The 20,347-nt window shown below is 36.3% G+C and overlaps 4 protein-coding genes across 4 annotated transcripts; all 4 read right to left on the bottom strand.

Moving 5' to 3' along the window:
• Nucleotides 402–2,872, bottom strand: LOC18611522 (40S ribosomal protein S6). The gene is made up of 6 exons (XM_007047812.2): nt 2,742–2,872; nt 2,590–2,654; nt 1,605–1,662; nt 1,395–1,503; nt 1,025–1,297; nt 402–870 (listed from the first exon to the last, which is right to left on the bottom strand). The coding sequence occupies exons 1-6, from the start codon at nt 2,745–2,747 to the stop codon at nt 632–634; spliced, it is 750 nt and encodes a 249-aa protein (XP_007047874.1). The 5' UTR covers nt 2,748–2,872; the 3' UTR covers nt 402–631.
• Nucleotides 6,004–9,170, bottom strand: LOC18611521 (serine/threonine-protein kinase SAPK2). Its single transcript, XM_007047810.2, has 9 exons — nt 8,733–9,170; nt 8,504–8,578; nt 7,576–7,677; nt 7,406–7,459; nt 7,222–7,314; nt 7,047–7,139; nt 6,843–6,947; nt 6,649–6,747; nt 6,004–6,549 (listed from the first exon to the last, which is right to left on the bottom strand). The coding sequence occupies exons 1-9, from the start codon at nt 8,850–8,852 to the stop codon at nt 6,262–6,264; spliced, it is 1,029 nt and encodes a 342-aa protein (XP_007047872.2). The 5' UTR covers nt 8,853–9,170; the 3' UTR covers nt 6,004–6,261.
• Nucleotides 11,973–15,880, bottom strand: LOC18611519 (lanC-like protein GCL1). Its single transcript, XM_018114173.1, has 5 exons — nt 15,542–15,880; nt 15,165–15,358; nt 14,369–14,480; nt 12,903–13,373; nt 11,973–12,459 (listed from the first exon to the last, which is right to left on the bottom strand). Exons 1-5 carry the CDS (start codon nt 15,695–15,697, stop codon nt 12,118–12,120), a joined length of 1,275 nt encoding a protein of 424 aa, XP_017969662.1. The 5' UTR covers nt 15,698–15,880; the 3' UTR covers nt 11,973–12,117.
• Nucleotides 17,208–19,297, bottom strand: LOC18611518 (WEB family protein At5g16730, chloroplastic; the record flags this gene model as incomplete). The annotated part of the gene is made up of 1 exon (XM_018116894.1): nt 17,208–19,297. A coding segment is annotated over one exon (1,974 nt), but the record flags the coding sequence as incomplete, so codon positions are not given.

The raw sequence follows: 20,347 nt of genomic DNA, 5'->3' as shown, positions 1-20,347 counted from the left end.
AGTCTTTCGATCTGATAATTGGTTTTTCACGAAAAATATATATCGCGTTAAGTTTTTCTCTGCTTTATAGACAAGGTTTCCTTGACTTTTATGGTAAGTATCTCGTTCAATTAAGATTCCTTGCTGATTAATGAAACCCATCTCATTTTCCACACCAACATAGAGAAACTCGACGGATTGGCACAAGTGCTGGTAAAATTCTGATCATTGCTCCATCTCGATGTCAAATTATTATTGACTTATCAAATAACCAATTTAAACCATGATCACGCGATGGCAAAGGAACCAGCTATGTTGATAAAAAATGTCGAATAAAGGTGAATTTTGGGAAGATAAAAATGGACATTCCACAGATGCCAATCCATTGAGTTTAACGCTTTTGCAGGTTAAGAAAATAAACATCATCACAATGCAATCTAATCAGTAATTAACCATTCATAACGTAACCAGAATAATAGGTAAACACCCGCAACATAATGTCACAACATTTTAAAGCATAGTGTTCATCTGATACCCCAAAAAAACATTGTTGAACTCCTGAAGATTAAACAATCAAAATTAACTCAACCTATAATAAGATTTTAGAATAAGCATTACGCAACCAACCTTAATACCAAACCTTGTGGCACAATTAAGCTGCAACGGATGGCTTCGAGGCAGCGGAGAGCCTGGATCTCTTCTTGGCCAAGCTCTCGCTCCTGCGCTCTCGCTGCTCCTTCAACCTCTGGGCAAGGAGCTTCTGGTACTCAGCAGCATCAGCCTTGGCCTTTGCAACTCTCTTCTTCTTGTCTGCAATTCTGGCCCGCTTCCTCTGCAAGGTCAAAGGAGTCACCAGCCTCTGAATTTTGGGAGCCTTGCTGACTTTCTTTCCTGCATTCCAGAAAAGTGATTTTTATTTTCAAACTGGGGGCAGCCTTTGTCATTAACTTATAGAGGCATATTTTATCAAAAGTAAATCACAAAAAAAGAAAAAAATTCTTTCCCTGACAACTTAACAAAGCACTAAATAATATTTCCAACTTACCAGATTTCGTATTAAAAGTTCGACGATAAGTATTAACATACTTCCGAACATCATCCTCCTTAGAGAGGTTGAACAACTTCCGGATTTTTGATGCTCTCTTTGGACCCCTCATTCTTGGCTTCTCTGTGTCAGTCAATCCAGGAAGATCATTTTCACCCTTCTTCACAATAACCAAGTTCAGAACAGAAAGATCTTGACTAACAATGCATCCACGAACTGACTTTCTCCTACGCTCTCCATTTCTCCTTCCATACCCACGGAAGCAGGGAGTACCTGTTCAAAGAAAAACAGTCATTCAATGAATCAACCCATACAAGAAAAATGGTTATACACGTACACAAAAGAAAACAAAATTGCTTATTCAACAGACCTCTGTGAAGCAAAAGACGAACACGGCCAGGAGTGAGAACTCCTTGCTTCATAGGAAAACCCTGCTTGTCACAGCCTCCCATGATCTTGAACACATAGCCCTTAAACTCCTGTTAAGTGATAATAAGGCAAGAGCAAATTGCAGTTACAAATGCTAGATCCAGCAGCAGAATATTAAAAAAGAAAAGGTAGAAACAACATGGAAACATACCTCACCCAGGGCATCCCCACTAACTTCCTGTGAAATCCTCTTGTCAAAAAAGGCTCGGCTGCAATGTCAAAGTTCAAGGTGAGAAAATCTTCACCTTCAGAAACTATTTCAACTTGAATTACAGCAGGAGAATAAATAAAAGCTTGCAGATACAATCAGTCATACCAAACTGCTAGCAATAAACACACTGTGAGCAAGTAATAACTATGGAAAAAGGGTACTGTATGCAGGATCCTTTCCATTTTCTTTACATTAGGTAAACAATGAACTTTCAAGAAGAAGGAAACACCATTATACACAAACAAATACTTGTGCCAAAAGCCACTGTCACTTAACCAAATAATCACCATAAAATTCAAAAGGCTTGCAATGATCTTATAAGGTATAAGAGTTAATTTTAGCTGAACTTGTTTGTCAATTCAAGTAATCTAATCCATCATGTTCTAAATCCTAAATTCATAAATGAATGCAGACAAGATTTACAAATTAAATCCATCGGCTCCTATTTGTTTTTGCTAGACTTAGGAAAATATAGATGTTATTTTGCGTTTGACATACAACGTACAAGACCATAATCAATGACGTTTCCGCGATATAAGAGAGAGGCAAGTAGGCAACATTCATATCACAATTGTTCTAGTCTTTAACAAGTTCAAATCTACTACTCAAAACCACACTCAAATCAAAGGGAAAAATCATTTAAAGAAAATTGATTTTTTCCACTGTTGCATAAAATTTATGCAACAAATCCCATCCATCCGAATTTCATTAGCAAATATTCTACATGTTCATTCGTTTCTACCTTACTTTGCACATCCCTAACTACTCTACAAAATTCAATATCACCCAACATGAAAACCTTAACATATAATTCCCGAAATAACAAGCATGGGCTTTAATAGCAATAGTAAAATTAAAAGGAAGACAATAAGCTTCAACCCAACATTTCCTTAAGAAGAAAAGAGAGAGAGAGAAAAGAAAGTACAGTTTCTGGTCATCGTCGATTTCAAGCTTCTTCTGGCAACCAGTGGTTGGATTTGCAATGTTGAACTGAAACAAAATAACAATGCAAAAAAGTAAAGAGACTAAACAAAACCCAAAAAGGATTGAAACATCATCTTCTTTAAAGAAAAACACCTTCATCTTTCTTTGATGGGTCTTTTGGCTACAGCCCTGGGGTGAAAATGCCGCCGCTCTGCTGCTGCCTCTGCTCTTGCTGGCTTAGGGTTTCCTCACAAAGGACGGTTAGGTTTTTTTCGAGGGTTTATACAGAGAGGGAATAATCAGGTGCTGATAAGGAAGACTATACATTTTTCTGTGTCAAACTAGATTCATACACGTGGATTTGTGGGGTCCATGGTCTTCTAATTTGGGCTTTGGGTTAAATCTGCTAAATGGGCTGTTTGAACCTAACAATCTTAGTACTACTCATGTGCCCAAAAACAAATTTCATGGGTCTTAATTTCTTATGGCTCAAGTATTCGTTTTTTTCATTTTTTTATTTGAAGGAGGAATTTTATTAAATAAACTTAAAATAATATTCTTGGTCATTGCACACTTAAGGTGTCAATAACAATAGTAGAAAAATGTTTTTAGGAGGAAAATCGAATATATGTAGGCCTAGACTTAAATCTTCATGATGAGTAATCATTTAATCAATACATTGATTATTTTCATGATGTATGTAAGTTAAAAGATATTCTCATTCTCTGTTAAGTAGTTGTCAAATTGATCTCAGAAGATAAATATTAGACTCCAAATCATTTTCTTGGTTCTTTATCTTCTGTAAAGCTAATAATGAGTTTGTTTTCATTTGCACTTTCTTATAACCCTTTGATCAACACACTTGTAATCCGTAATAAATTATCCATAGTTCTATTGTTAAAGAAAAGGAGACTCCTATCTTATACACAAAATCTGTTAACCACACACCAAAAAAATCTTGAATTAGTCCACCTGTTGCTGCTAATCCTAGTTGCCCTCTAGCACTACCATCTGAATTCAACTTTACAAATGGTGCCACAGGTTTTTCCAAACTAACCATAATCGCTTGTTTAATTTTTTGTTGGCTCGATGTAAAATGTCCTAGGCTTCTTTGGCTTTTGACCATATGATCTACTTACCATTATGAGGCCTAGTAAACTTGTCATCAAAGATGGCTAAATTGCGCCAAAACCAAAAACACCATAGTGAGTGAGTGAGTGAGTGAATATAGACCCCTAAGGGATACCATCAAATAATGTCAAGTTGTGCATGTTGGTCAATATCCAATTTTGTAAATCTTGCTCAAAATACTCACTATTAGCCAGCCTTGGATTAAAAGCTAACCACATATACTTAACTCCACTACAGTCACGAAGAGCATGAACTAAATTCTTTTCATAAGGCCCACAAAATGAGCAGATAGATGAAGTTAATGATCGTCTATTTGTCAACCAAGAAGTAGTTGGTAATGACTCATGAAGTAATCTCCAAATAAACATTCTCACCTTATTTGAAACATGTAGTTTCCAAACTTTTTCCTAACGTATCATGAGAGAGGGATGGTTTTCAAGTTGCAGTTCATAGTAAAAAAAAAAAATCATTTTCGTCCTCACTTGATGGGTTAATCATCACTGTTGAGATCATAAAGCTTATGTTTAGAGGAGGAATTTGCATGATCAGTTCCATTTTCCATCTTTCGTACTCATCACAGTGGCTCACCATCGGTAAGTCGGATTCAGCTGTTGATAGTCCTACACTTATATATTTAATTAATGGACCGCAAAGAAATCAAGTCTCTGTCCAAAATTTGGTAATTTGTCGGTTATCTATTCTTTTCCCCAACTCATTGAATAGTATTGATCTGGCTTTCAAGATGCCTTTCCACGCTTGGGAATCTGTAGACTTCATTACTGCATACATAAAATTTTGTTTCCTCAAATACTTTTGTTTTAAAACATCCACCCATAAGTTGTTTGTGTTCCTCCATAGATTCCAACCTAATTTGGCTAAGAGAGCAAAATTAAATTTATTTTAGAATCTTTTTTCTGTATTCTTTTTTTTTTTTTTGTATTTTCTATTTTCTCCATCCAATAGCAAATAAATTTAGGATTTGGTATATTCTTGATATTATTTAATCATACAGCAATCTCAATATATCCATGTGGATACCAATACAAATAAGTAGAGATTCTAGAGTCAAATCATCTCATATGTAACATCTCACTTTATAAAAATATGAAGACAAATATCTTTGACAATGACATTTTCTTCAAACAGCTGGAATCATTATGGCTCTTTTAGTTATTATTATCATCTATTCACAGATGAATCTTGCTCAGCATCCCCAAAGAAATGGGAGAGAGAGAAAGAGGGCTTGTCACCATGTTTATGCCATGAGATGCAACATCTCAACTAGATCTCAAACTCAGTCAAGATGACTCTCTCTCTCTCTCTCTCTCTCTCTCTCTACTACGTAAAGTAACGGTAACGGTNTCTCAACTAGATCTCAAACTCAGTCAAGATGACTCTCTCTCTCTCTCTCTCTCTCTCTCTCTCTACAGTATAAAAAGGTTGGGGAACCCAATGTGAAATATTGAGTGTGACTCCTCATCGCACTTTTATGGTCCATTACACCTAAATTACATTAGAAATCAACATTTTATACAATTCCAACGATTTAGTAGATATGGAATCCACAAAGAATAAAGTTTTTAACTGGGATTGACTCTCAAGGAATTATTGATAAAATATTGTCAACCTTCCCCTCATATTCCTAGCTATCAAATTTATATAATTCAAATACCCTTTCCCAAGGGGCTTTTTGCTTAGCCACCAGTTCATGTTTTCCATCACCGAAACAGAGAGGAAATAAGGTTGAAGTAAGCATACACTCCTTTCTGGTACATGATGAAGTATATTAAGGGCAATAAAGAGCAACATGGACTGCTATCAGATCATTAGCTCAATAATAGTAATAATACCAGCATAAGTGTTCTAGGCTGTCAAACCAAACATTAGGTGGATTTGGACTCAACGTGTCCCATAGTTGTATAAGGAAATCCCACCATCTGATTTGCAAAAACCACGTTCTTTTTTTCTTTTTCTGGTAATAGAAAAAAAATTCCTATCAAAACTTATCCACCCACAGTTTCCCACCCAACTCCTGAATTGAATATTATCCACCCAGCAATGTTTGAGCCTGACAGCATTTAAAAATTACTAGTTAGTGTATCACTTTTCTTGTCTATATTTAGGTGTATACTGATACTTTTCCGAATGACCATGACATTCATTACATAATCTATACTACTATATTTCATTGCCATTACGTAGATTGGTATCAGACGTCAACGCATTCGAGATTTGTTCGTGGAATTGGTTTTCTGCAGAATTACATATACTAGAGAAGACCAAGTTAAGCAAAAATGGAAAAAGAAATTCTGAGAATTTTACAGACTTGAAAATGTAGAAGCAACATAACTTTTTAATCCCTCTCAGCTCCTTTACAGAAACAAAGGCTTTCATGCTGAGGAAAAGCAACATCACCCACTGAACAGATTCCGTCTAGCCATGAAAAGGAATATTGTGCCTTATCTTCAACTGCTTTTTTGATTTTTTCTTTTTTTTCTTTTTCAGAAAGATTGGTTTTGCAAGGTTTACATGATTTTTAGACTCACACTTGTAGTGCACAGACAAAATCACCGCTTGTCTCTATATCATCTATGTCTGCATCAGCATCTATATCATCAAGATCCATGCTACCACCAAGTGCCTGACTACTAACTTTGGGGCCCTCACCAGGTTTCCTAGCTTCATCAATTATAGACAATATTTCTTCAATACTTTGAGATTGGTCATTTTCTTCTTCAGTTTCCAGGTTGCCACCCTCTCCTTCCACGAATTCTGTTGGCAAGTTCTTTAAAAACCATGGTTGCTGCTTGATTTCTGGTATGGTTATTCTCTATAACAAATGTAAGGAAGTGAATATGTATGGGAAAAAAATTTGATAGCCACAGCAATACATTAATTTGAATTCAGGAACATGACAAGTAGCATTTACCTTTTCGGGGTTCGATACAAAAATCCGGGATAGGAGATGTCTACACTCCTTGGAAACTCGAACGTAATCAGGAATAGAATAGTGGACACTCAGAATCCGCTGCCATAAACCATTATAACATTTTTTTTATATAACCTGAGCATAATAAACTACAATATCTACAAGCTATGCAAAGAGGGCTGCTACCAACTAACCTGAATTGTTTTTCTGAAGTTTCTAGGATCTTCAGGGTCTTCAAAAGGATAAGCCCCAACCAGCATGACATACAAAGTAACCCCACAAGACCAAACATCTGCAATCTACAATTTTCAAAGATAAAACATTGATCATGGATTTCTTGCGTGGCCAAAACTAGGCCTTAATGTGATAACAACTAAACAAAGGGAACTAGAATTTACCTTCCCATCATATTCTTTTCTAGACAAGACCTCTGGCGCGATGTAGGCTGGTGTTCCTACAGTTGATTTGGGCTGGGAGTGAAACACACTTGACTGCAACAAGCAGTACTAGAAAGTTAATAGCTTGCTTTATATTTAAGTAGATCAGATGCTGAAAAATTAGTAGGTTCATTGCCTTGGAGTAGCCAAAGTCGCATATTTTGAGTCGCGGTGCAGTGCTCCCATCTAACAGTGTGTTTTCCAACTTAAGATCTCTATGACAAATTTGCTGTGTAAAAGGGGGGGAAATCTCAAGTTAGCTAGATTAGGCGAAAATGGCAAACTTTTTTCAGAATTAGAGGGATCCAGTAAGGCTATACCATTGCATGGCAGTAACTCACTCCTGATATCAGTTGTTGAAAGAAAAATCTTGCCTGATGAAATAAAGCAACAACAGTTAACGAACAATGAAAACTGATTAAAAAAAAGAATGAAATTCAATAAAACACAACATAACATCAGAAAATCATAAAACGTTTATAAAATATACCTCATCCTCACTGAATCTACCAGCATTGCATATTCTTTCAAAAAGTTCTCCGCCAGCAGCATACTCCATGACTATGGCTAGATGAGTTGGTGTTAGCAGGACCTGCATAGCCAAAAACAAAAAAAAAAAAGATGAAGAAAAAGCTGAAGAGCCACTTAGAAGGCCTGCTCAATAGAAGAATTACCAAGTAATTTGATAGAATTTTTCTGTCGAAACAAACAAGACAGACCATTTCAAGTTGATCAATTCAAGCAATTGATAAACATGTACACTTCATCTTATACTTTTTTGTTTTTTCGCAGGCATGGAAACATTCAAATGGTAGCTTTCTGTTTGGGATTTGCATAAAACATATCTAGAAACCATTGACTTGCCCTGTTTAGTTGCCAAGGCAGACGAAAAAAACAATATTTGAAGATCACAAACGCACATCTCCTTACTTTAAATCTTATCTAGTAAACCTCCAATCAAAAACTGACCAAGAATGAGCTTCTGATCACTCTTGTTCATTTTTGGCAGTTCTAATTACCTAATTTACAGAATGAAGCTAAAGCAAGACTGAAAGCTACATCTCTGACATGTGGTTTGCAACTCAGGCAAAGCTATGGAAATTCTTGAAGCTGGAGATTATCTAACTGTCTTTCTTCTACTCGGACCATATATGGGAAATAAAGAACTTCAGGAAATAACAGAAGCTAAAACAGAACAAACGAGATCCATTATAAAGCCTGTTCTGCTCAAAACAACTCTGATTTTCTCTGGATGTTCATTCTATAGTTGAGAAGAAAAGTAAAGCCACTTCACTCCTCTGTTTTTAAGGATCTCTAAAACTTATGTGCAAGTAATGCTTCCATAGAACTCCTGCAACATACGGGGAAACATATAGTAATACTCAAAAAAGGTAGGTGTGACAGCAGTATATATTTACCTCCTTGAATCTTATTATATTGGGATGCTTCAAGGACCTATGGTTCATAATCTCCCTTTGAACATGCTCATCAATCTGCATAACCAAGAATCCTCATAAATCAATCCATAAACTCAAAAAAGACACAACCCAAATTTGCCCATGAAGAAACAAAGCCAACAAATACAAGATCATGAGCATTAACCTTGGAGAGCAACTGAAATGAAGCCAAAAAAAATATAGTACGTACCTTGGAGCCTCTTTCAATATACTTGACAGCATAAAGCCCACCACTCCATTTATCCCTAACCAGCTTAGCAACACCAAAGTTCCCCGACCCAATATCTTTCAGTATTTCATAGCGCTCCATTTACGAAAGCTAACTCCCAGAAAATATATATATACAAGGCAGCAACTATATGAATCTTCTATGTTGGTTTTTCTTCTCCTTGTTTTTGTTATGAACTTGCAACAGATATTCTGTTGTTTATATTTGGTTTAGAGTTGGAGAATCTCCATGATTTCCATGGCCACGAAGGGTGAACAGGCCTTTTGATTTTGTTGGATAGCTGATAGCAAAGGCCAAGGCCACGATGCTATGAAATGAGACTGTCAAAATGGTGTCAACGCCAGAGAGACAAGAGGAGAAGACATTACACGTTGCACATAATTAGAGGTTAGAATATCGAGCAGAACTCAAACAAGTTGCACAGCGACGTCGCTTGCTTTTTGGGTTATCCTCTCGCTTAGGTTACTTCCAGCTACTCGCTTGCTCCTTCTGTATTGTGGCAAAATATCGTCACCCATTTTTATTGGTCAAAATGTAGAATCAAAAATATAAAAAAACAATTAAATATCTTGTTAGAAAAAGTTTTAAGAGCCCCAGAAATCATAAAAGTCTAACATTTCATGTAATTAAATATAATTAAAAATTTCATCTTAAAATTTGATTGAATAATTAATGTCTATTTTTTAAAAAAAATAAATTATAATTTTTCATCAAGTAAAAAATATTTAACATTTAATTCACTCTTTTGGTATGTGGGCTTTAATTTCTTACAAAGAGTTTAAAAAAAAAAAAAATACAAGACTGTCTGTTGCTATACAGCGAGTACATGAGTTTTGATAGTCGAGGCGAGTAGGATTGTATTTAAGAAAAGAGAAATTGTACAAAATTCTTTCACATTAGGAGGAGAAGAGGATAAGTTGACAGAGGGTAGAAGAACAGAAGAATGACGTGGACGGTGGAGGAGGGATGATAGAGAGAAATGGGAGGGTGGTCCCAACCTTGATTGGGTTTTTACTTTCTTTTTTCCCCTTTTCTTCGTTAGTTTAGTTTTAGTTTTAGGCCTCATTTTCATTTTGGAAAAGAACAAAAAATATTGAAAAAGTTAGCACAAAAAACAATGTACCTGTCAATTATAACTGAGTCTGATTGCTCCCTAAATTTAATAATGGCAACCGTCTGTGTCTTCCTTTATGGGATAAATCGAAAATTTTATTTTTCCTTCAAATTATTTTATTCCATTTGGCTTCAAAATCACATCAAACAAATCTTACTTGATTCTATGAAAAAGATACCAAAAAAAAAAAAGAAGCTCTACAACATTTGAAGTTGATTAATGAAAGATTTGAAAGATGATTAAGTATTTTTTTATGAATAATTAAATAGTCAATTTAAACTACCGACTAAACACGTGATTCATTTTTTAAATAGTTTGAATATATAATGATTATTTAATTTTTTAAACTTTACTTATTTGTAATTGAAATTAGACTAACAAAATCTCTATATGATTAATAAGATCTTATCTCAATAGTAAGTTGGAGCAATATCTTTTATAATTTTTAAATCCTCGATTTTAGGGTGAGATTTTTTAAAAAAAATTTGCAATTATATGCCGAGATTTTAATTGTTTGTTTTAATATATTAAATGATTATTATAATTTGTATCTATACATATAATCTCTTTAAAATAAAATCCTTATGACTTGGAAAACCCATTCTTGACTATGTAAATTATAATAGATTAAGTTTGTCCAAGTACAAATCCTTTGGGCCAAAGTTGAAGCTGAAAAAATAAAGAACTTGGAAGGTTGATATAAAGGTTAAGTTCACTTCTTTTAAAGCTGTTATTATGTCTCCAATGTGGGGATGTAAAAGGAATTCTTTAATCCAACTCGTGGTTAGAGCTAATGTTTCCTGTTGACATGCCGAGCTGTCTCCGTAAGTAGTGCAGATTAACAACTTGTAACTTGCTCTGTCTAATCCATTGCAGATCTTTAAGTCTTCTTGTTTTCAAACATACATGCGTGAACCTCCTAAAGCCAATCTCACCCTTGCCAAAGAACAGACTTCCATAAACCAAGGCAGGTTAGGTTGCCTCAATTCCTTTGAAATATATATATATATATATATATAATTTTTCTTTGTTTCATTAATTTGATAAATGGGCAATTATTATTTCTCTCCAGTCCCAGCCAAATCAAAGTCCGGTGAATGCGGGCATCACCAACTTCCCTCGAAGTTGATAGCTTCTGGGCCACCTCAACTGCATGTCATTGTGGTCTCAACTGTTAGCTAGAAGCGAAGGGTCGATGGAATATAAAGACACCACGTGATAGTATGATTTGATAGCCTTAATTGGAGTGATCACTGCCATGCGTGTACACAAGAATATTGTGTACTTTCTAGCTGTTTCCGATCTTAAAAAATGATATTAATGGTCAGAGATTAGCTCTTTAATTAGATGCATGAATATTTGTAGCTACCTAGCAACATCGTTTGATTAATCATTATTATATATGTTATACAAGGTGTTTTACGCTTTCGGGCGTAGTCAATTCTGTTAGGGATACTGGCCAGAGGAAAGAGACAGGCTAATTTAGTGTGCAAATACTGCATAACATTGATCAAAATCAACGAGGTTAACAGAGAGTATCAATCAAATACATAATAAATAGAATCTAGTAAAAGAATATAATAGTCTAAATTTTATTTCTTGCCTACATCCATCATAGGATCTTCTTCCTTTTTCCACCAATGAGTCAATGGAGGCTATGATCTTCTCTTTTATTCTTTTTCTGTTTTTCTCTAAGCCTGCAAATTAGAACGTTAGAGCCCAGATAAATATTATGATTTTGAGATGGGGCTCAACAATGTATTTGGGACACTGACAAATTGCCATCCAGGAACCGACCCGATATGCACGCTTAATTTCAACACAGGTTCTTCTCAAATATGATTTTTCATCACTAAATCAATTTTGCAGAGAATAAAATGAGATAAGCATGGCTTTTCATGAGTCCAGAAGGAGCTCGGGCCCTACAGGAAAGTGTTTAGTGTAAGAAGCTTTTGGATAACATTCCATTGTTTACCTTCCTCTCGCCAGCCAACGATAATTGACTTTACCAGGGAATGTCACTTTGGATGCTAAGACCGCAAATTTTACTTCAATTACATCAGGTTCCCGCCAATTAACCCAACTCATAATCACATAAGCCCAGGTAATTAAACCCTCGATTGACAATTTTAAGATATGTTGCCATTACCGTAGCTCAATAAGTTATACACTTATATACAAGTTTCGAGTTACCCTTCATAGTCATAATGATTTAACTCCCTTCATCTTCACTTAGAGCTCAAATCCTGGGAACTTAGAGTTCTGGGGTTCAAGCAGATCGAACCAGAGGCAAGCTGTCCCAGCAAGTCCTTGGAAAAGGGAGTAGGCATGATCAGCTCCACAGGCATGCCCCACATTTACAAGCTTCCGTGCATTATGATACAAGAAGCTTGCAAACGCCTTTGCCCTTTCTTCATATATGGTCTCTCCTGTAAGGCGATAAAGGGAAAGGAAAGCATAAGCATTTCCAGCAACACCATCAGCTAGTCCCACCTTCTTCACTAACCCATTCTTCCATACAACCTCCCCTGCTTCTATAGCAGCATCACGGAATTCTCTTTCACTTGGATACACCTTCACAAACAAAGCAAAAGTTCTGTCAACTCAATTATATACAGCTTGATGCTGAACTGTGCTAAGAATACATGTTCTAAACTTGTCCTAATTTTTAAGGCCCCCTGTTTAGTAGTACTTGATACCCTGCTGATTAGTTCTATGTATTTAACCACCCAAAACGAACAAGTACTATTAAATGAACTACATTAAACTTGCAATACACATCTAATATGATTTAAGGTTTTGCCCTTTTCTGTATGTGTGTGACAAATAAGTTTACAGGCCTGACTAAGGAGAAAGTTATAATCTAATCATATTTTTCCACAAGTTGCAATGTGATAATGGAAGTCGTTAACCCTCACCAAATTGGACCCTCTGAACCTAAATAAATTCATGACATGCTCATTTATGTTAAATTGCCCTCAGAAATAAGTTGCATCAAGTGTACTAGAGTTGCTAACCTGTGATGCCTTGGCTAGGGTGATTGCCATGCTAGTTGCACCATGAGACCACTGCACCAACTTGTCCCTTGGGTTCCCTTCACTTGAGGGGTAATTTCCACTATGAGGGAACCTGTTACTCATCATGTATCTTAAAGTTCCTTTGACATCCTCAGCGTCGTTTTCAGAAAGAGGGAAGTGCAGTAGCACGTGCAAGATTCCCGCAAGACCATTGGCTGCACCCCAATACCTTGTCCCATGCCATCTGTACATAAGCGGGCAGGCTGGGTGATCAGAAGCCCCTGTCCTGCCCCCAGCTAATATGGCATCGATAATTGGCATAAGAACATCGCTGGGCACCGTCTCTTTCCCAAGATGCTTGTTTAAGAACAAAGCAGCCCATAAGAATCCAGCTCGCCCATAAAGAAGATCATATGACATTCCAAAACCTCCTTCTTCAGGTCCTACCGGAAGGGCTCTTTCTTGTGCTACCTATATTTTGTTAATTGAAATACTAGAGTTAGATATTATCATAATGCTTCCCATGAACCTCACAGTGTTTAATGAAACTAATATTACAATTAAGAAATACATTGATCTCTATGGATTGATCAATATAAATTAATGCCTTTATGAATGTTGCAGATAACTCTTGACAAAAAATACAATTTTGGGTAAAAAAATACTAATTTTTTTTAAATGAGAACTTTGTAATGATAATAGGTGCTCACTTAATTGACAGCTTAAACTTCTAAGTTTTGTGGCTCCTTAACATGTAAAATAGGAAAAGAGAAAAACATGAAATGTTGTTTCTTATGGTCCAATTCAGTTAGGGTCAGCTCCAACAAAGGAATAGTAAGAATGCTGGCCATCTAAGTAGAGATATAATAACACCATTACAATCAAATAACAAGAAATGGCAGTACTAGATCTGTTGCATAATGTGTAGCAGCTAGTGCTGTCCAGCAGAGCAATGACCAAATGAATATCAATCAAGTGAACCACCCTAGATGCCATCGAAACAAATCTTCATGCCTCAATCATGGATCCCACACAGTCATGATATTGTCTACTTTAAGTACCTAACATTTCATTGACATTTTTGGCAGAATCTGACCCGAAACTGATAATAGAAATGGAAATAAAAAACTAAGGATTAATTTCAATATCTATAAATAGAAAAGCCAACTCCCACTAGCAATACCGCATATACCTTATCAATGGCAAAAATAAAAATTTTCTTATCTATGCTGCCACTTCTCGGTAATATTAGTCACAGACCTTGGCCAAAAGGTCCCCACACAGCCAAGCAAGTAACATGTTTTTTTCATGGCCACGAGTAGTTATCTCTTCCTCGTATTTTAGGCGGTGATTAAGACAACGAGTCATGGACTTTTCATGACAAGTCAGATTATTAAACCAATTGATGAAGCACATAGATTTTTCGTCATGTATTTAAAGTGATAAGCATGGGGTAAAGACAATACCTCAAGGAATTGATTTAGAAAGAAGTTAAGCCTTTGACGGTCCCCCATGTAATTAGCCACCACGGCTCCGAGTGAATACACCCCTCCTCTACCACACAAAAATGTCACGTGTCTGCATATAGAAGATGGTTTTATCAATATCTTAGCATTAAAGATTAAATATTCTTCATTTTCATAGTGCTTCAGGAAGAAGAAGAAGAAAAAAAAAGATTCTTCATTTAGACTGTTGAAGATTTTCCATCCTCCCTTAAAACACTATAATCTTTCCATATTTCTGAGCATCAAATACAACCAAGATTTGGAAACCTAATTCGTACAATGTCATCACTCAATTTTACCTTGGACATTTACTGAAATTTGTAAATTTAGGGAGGGGAAAGAGAAAGGTCAAAAGTACATTATTAATCATAGTACTTTTTAGTCGCACAATGTCCACGAATTAATCATCATGGACCAATTTTTTGTACGATGATAAAAAGATGTTGAGCAATCACATTAAAGCCGTTAGGACGACAGCTACTCCTAACCCATTTTCCATTAAAATTAATAAAAGATATTTGCCCTAGTTACAAAAAAGATCTCTTTGCTTCTTCTAAGATATTTTCACACCAAAAAAGGGGTAGATGGGTACTTGTTCATTAGGCAAAACAAGCAAGAAAGTGATATTTTCAGCTTCTTCCCACCGTGAAAAATCTGTACGGTCACTCAAAATACCCAGTTTTTTAACACATGATATGATAGTATACCTCTTTTATAATACTAGCAAAAAAAAAAAAAGAGAGAGAAAAGACTCTACCTGGTGGAGGCACGTGCGACAGAGGCGCAGGTGTCAACGATCTTAGCGGACAAGAGCAAGTCTTGCTGGTTGCCCGTCACCTCATACGATCTCAAGCATGTGAAAGCTGTCCCCAGCAGACCCGTGTTCACAGTCGGGTCCATTCCCGACCCGGCACAACTACCACCACCTTCTTTCCACGTGACTTCCACTACCTGCACCACCACACCCGAAAAAATAAAAGCTCAGTTTAAACTCTTCCCTGACAAGACAACCTTAGGAAATCTGTTATCGATAAGTGAAATCTGTATCTTTTATAAGATGATAGACAACTGTTCGTGGTTTAAACGTTTAAAGAAAAAAACAAAATAAAAGGAAAAGACATGAAACTAACGTACCTGGTCCTTCAGAGCTATGGCAGCTTTGAGGAGAGTATCAGCAGAGAGTGACAAATTATTGGCAACCGTCGGATCCATGTTAAGCATACCTAACCGTTCATTGTTACCCTCCTCATGGCTTTCTTTAGATGCTGCTAACTCCACCACCGAAGACATTGCTTTCCCTTTTTTCCTGGTTGGCGTTTGGTTTGGATTTTTTAGCAATGAAAGAGAAGAGAAAGCGTAGAACCAGATGCCATTTAAGTAGGCAAATTGACGAGAGAAGAAAAAGGTACGAAAACAAATAACAACTGTTGCTGCTGTTGTTGTTGTGTTGGGCTGTGGTTGTATGGAATGGCGGTGCAGCACACGGAGACAGAGGTTGGTACACGTGGCGTATTCTCAGGGAATTCTTAAGATTAAAATATTTAGCCGTTGATAAGCACGGGGTTCACGTTTTCTTACTTTAAGATCAGATCGGACGATGGGATAAGGTGGGGCCACTGTGCTGCTTCGTTGTTAAGGTGAAAAGTAGGGTGATCTGATTTGATTTCATTCGTACTGTAATTATACTGCTATAAAAAAAGGTATATTCTAGGGGTGGGGGATGATAAATGTGTGATTAAAGGCAGTGTTGGGGACATTGGAGAAGAACAGCCCGTGGTTTTATGGGCATGTTATTTGTTTGTTTGATTGGATCTTACCATGGATTGTGTGGTTTAGTAGGTTACTGGGTCAAAAATTGTTTTCTACACCATAATCATTTGGCAGTTCGAAACAAGAGAACATTAGCAAGAGAAGCATCCTAGTGGGATAGGAAATTGATGCAAACATCTGTGATATGGATGTAAATCGAATATACCAATCTAATACTTACAAGTAATCAAAGTATTAAATTATTTGCAAACTAATATATAGTTAAGTTAGGCAAGTTACACTGACATACATAAACCAAATGTATTTTATTTCAATCTTGATGTCTAATTATTTCTTGATTTGAACCAACCTATGTCCAAACTATTGTGTCTCTGTCACATCCACCAACAATTTGCCATTTCCAGTTTTGCTTATTTCCTATTGGAATATACCACCCTTTCAAATGAAAGATTAAAAATTCCAATTATATATATATATATATAAAATGAAAAGAGTATTATCCTTGAAAGAAGCTGTTTTTTGCTCGATTGTTTTAACTTAAAGAGGATCAAGTGGGAACATATATTGGAAAAGCTTAGCTTCATCGATGGAGTTTATTTTTCTATAAATTTTTTAAGTTCACCTGCTTTCATTTTCGGGTGCTTTTGATTTAACATATACTAATAAAATAATTGCCCAAATTGTTCATGCAATTATGGTTTCGTTTTTCAGCTACCCAACTCTATCAAGAATTTGTTGAATGCTGGGTTGATTAAACCCCTCTTTATTACCAAATCAAACCAACTAATTTGGATTTGATTTAAGGATCTCTTTCTTTTGAAGAGTAAGAATTTTGATTTTGTAAATAAATAAAATTTTAATTCAAAATAATCAATCATTGAATTAAATGTCGAAGTAGGATAATATTATATTTTTTCTAGTTTATTATTATGCTTGAAATTTTGTTTATAACTAAATTATTATATAACTGTTTCATGGATGCTTTGCAAATAACAAAATTAAGAAGTGAAAAGTTTCATTCCTTGGAGCATATAATCAAACAAGAATATAGACAATATGAACAAATTTACATACTGTGAGAAAAATATCTTACAATCAAGTGTACGAACAAATTGAAGTAGTCATACATACAAAAGATTTTTATTTTTACTCTAAAGATGGTTCCTTCTTCTGAAAACTTCTTCTCCTTATAAGATCACCAAACCTTCTAAGCAATGCTCTCTTTTTCCTGGAGCTCCGATCACTTTCTTCATCGAAATGGCCTGTATCAAGATGATCGAAATCCTCACTGTTCATTGCTTCATCGTCTGTGAATGCAGAAGAAGACTTTTTCCGGTGATGGGTTGCTATTGCTGCGGTGTCTGGAGTTTCTGCTACATCAAAGATGGAGCCTCTAAGCGGGTCAGAGGTGTCAGAGTCTGAATCTTCGTCACTTTCTTTAAGTGGGATTTTGGGCTCTTCTTCTGCGTCCTTGTGTTTATGTGGGATTTTTATACTCAAACAGGTACTGCCGTATCTATGATGCTTTGGTTTCTTGGTTTGTTCTTTGTCATCTTTGTGCTCCTTATCTATAGAATTTTGTGGCTTTTGTTGCTTACCTTGTTCTTGATCCTCTGTTTCCCACTCCTTTGTAGTTGATGTTGCCTCACAAAACAATCGCTTCAACTCCCTAATATTCTCAAATGCTGCAGCTTCATTAATCTTAAGGTTTTCGTTCTCTTGGGAAAGGAAATTCAAAGCTTCATCTTTTTTAGCCAAGGCATCCTTGAGTCCGGAGTTCTCCTCCCTAGCAATGCTTGCAGCTTCCTTGGCTACATTAGCTTCATTTATTGCCTGTTTCATTATATCACGTAATTTCTGATTCTCTTCCTTGGCCGTTTTGTACATGTTTTCAGCCTCTTTAAGTGATTCAAGCAGTGCCTTACTCTCCTCTTGTGCAGCATTCCTTTCATCTTCAGCTTTCTTAATGCAATCAACAAATCCAGTCTCTTTCCCATTCCATGCCATAAGGGACTCTTCAGCTTCTAATCTTAATCTCTCGGAAGTGTTTTTGAATCGATCAGCTTCTTTCTTTGCTTGGCTATACTTTTCCTCAACGTTCTTCAACTTCACCTTCAAATTTTCTACCTCTTCTTTAGTTTCCTCAAGCTCATTTTTCGTTAAGGAGAGTTTCTCCTTGGCTTGGTTTGCTTCTGTTATCACTTCTTTCAATGCTAAGGCTAAATCATCCATAGCCTTCTTGTTGTTTGCTTCTGCCTCAGTTGTAGACTTCAGTTCATTTTTTAGCAAGCTCACCTCCTCAGCTAGACTCTTGGCCTTCAAGGAAGAAGCTTTCTCTTCGTCCTGAGCACGAGCCAAACTCTCTTTAGCCAATTGAAGCTCAGACTCAAGTGTCTCTAATGCTTCTTTGGAAGAATGGTCATCCCCGAACGAACTCTGAGATGCAGCCTCGGATGACATTTCCAATTCCTCAAACTTTTTGAGGAGATACTTGATTTCATCCCTTGATTCTTCAAGTGAAATCTTTGTTTGCTCTAACTGTTCCGTTTGGGCAACAAATGAATCATATATCTTCTTTTCAGATATCTTCCCTTTCTCAACTTCTTCCTCCAGTTCATGAATTCTTTTCTTACCTTCAGACAACAAATCCATTGCTTCAGACTCAAAGGATTGCACCTTAATCAACTCCTCTTTCAACTTATTAAATGAAGCTTCTTTCTCCGCTAATTTCACCTCAAACTCTTTAGCCTTTCCAAGTTCTATTTTCAAGGATTCCATATATCTCTCCTTGTTCTTCAATTCTTCAATTGCACCAGTCAATGAGTCCTTCACCGCGGAAAGTTCTGTATGGATGTCTGCAACCTTCCCTGTTGCCATTGCAGTAGACCTTTTATTGAGCTCTTGAGTTAACTTCATCCCTTTGAGCTCATCAAGTGCTTTATCTCTTTGTTCTTCCATGGCAGATGATCGCTCCTTCATTCTTGTTGACTCCTCCTCAAGCTGCCCCATGTCTTGTTTTGTCTCTGAAACCCGAAAATTCCTTTTCCTATTCAAAAAAGTCACACACACAGATGCACACAAAAAACAACAGATTATATTGTTAGACGATGTTCTAAGCAATTACCATGAAAAGCTCAGGCTTTGATCATGAAAAAAAAAAAAACATGCGCAGGAAAAACAAAATACAAGCCATGACATTGATATACCTATGATTGAGTTGGAAATGTTATGAGGGTTCTTTGGGAGAGACAAGGAAAGACTTGGGATTGATCTCTGATAATGTCAAGAGACTTCCCTTGTCATACGTTGAGAAAGAGGATGGTTTTTGATGAAGCAACGAAAGCGGGTTCTTCTTTCTCAATAGACCAACAGTTCTAAAAATAAACAAGATTTGGTGATTGATATCATACTGACTCAATTGTCTAATAACAGGTACAAAGGCACGCAAACAAAACAGAAGCTAACAATACTAAAAACTTGAAAATGGATAAATTAAGCTAGAAGAACAATGTTGGACAAGAAAAGTTCTTGTGGAGAAAAATACGGGGACCAAATCTAATAAATAAAATAAACAAAAAATGGAGAAAAATTAAGAATCAAGAAAAAAAAAAAAAAAGTCATGGTTTCAAAGGTAACATTAGCATAAGTATCTTCTAAATTTGGGGGAAAAAATCAAGTAAAAAGAAGAAATCTAGGGAGAGAGAGAATGGACAAAAGGGTTGGTCTTGTGAGAACATCCGAGGTTGGCGGGTATTCCACTAAACCAAAGCTAAGAATTTTACGACATTGGGAATCTTTGCCGCAACGAGAAAAGCGGACGTATCGAATGAGGAGGGGGAGTGCTTTGGAAATGGGACGGTTTGGACTTTCTTTTGTTTCAATTTTCGGCTGCCGAATTTAGGCGGCTGACATGGTCTCCAAAGATTGTTCCAACTTCCAAACAACCAAATCAAAAGAGAGTCCTTGAACCGATGGCGCTGCCCTTGGACTTGGTATGTACTCACTGAATCGGAAAGTTTGCTGGCTAACTTGGACACGAGGGTTTAATTATTTTGTAGAGGTACTACAGCTTCATCTGAAGTGCCTGCCTGCCTGCCTACATATTCACGGTTCCTCAAAATATGTCGATGACTATTGAATCTTGAGTTTGGCATTTTTGGATCAAATTAA

The sequence above is a fragment of the Theobroma cacao genome, chromosome 1, assembly GCF_000208745.1.
Source record: "Theobroma cacao cultivar B97-61/B2 chromosome 1, Criollo_cocoa_genome_V2, whole genome shotgun sequence".
Taxonomy (NCBI): Eukaryota; Viridiplantae; Streptophyta; class Magnoliopsida; order Malvales; family Malvaceae; genus Theobroma; species Theobroma cacao.
Note: the sequence above shows the minus strand (reverse complement) of the source record. Positions and strands in the feature narration are given on the sequence as shown.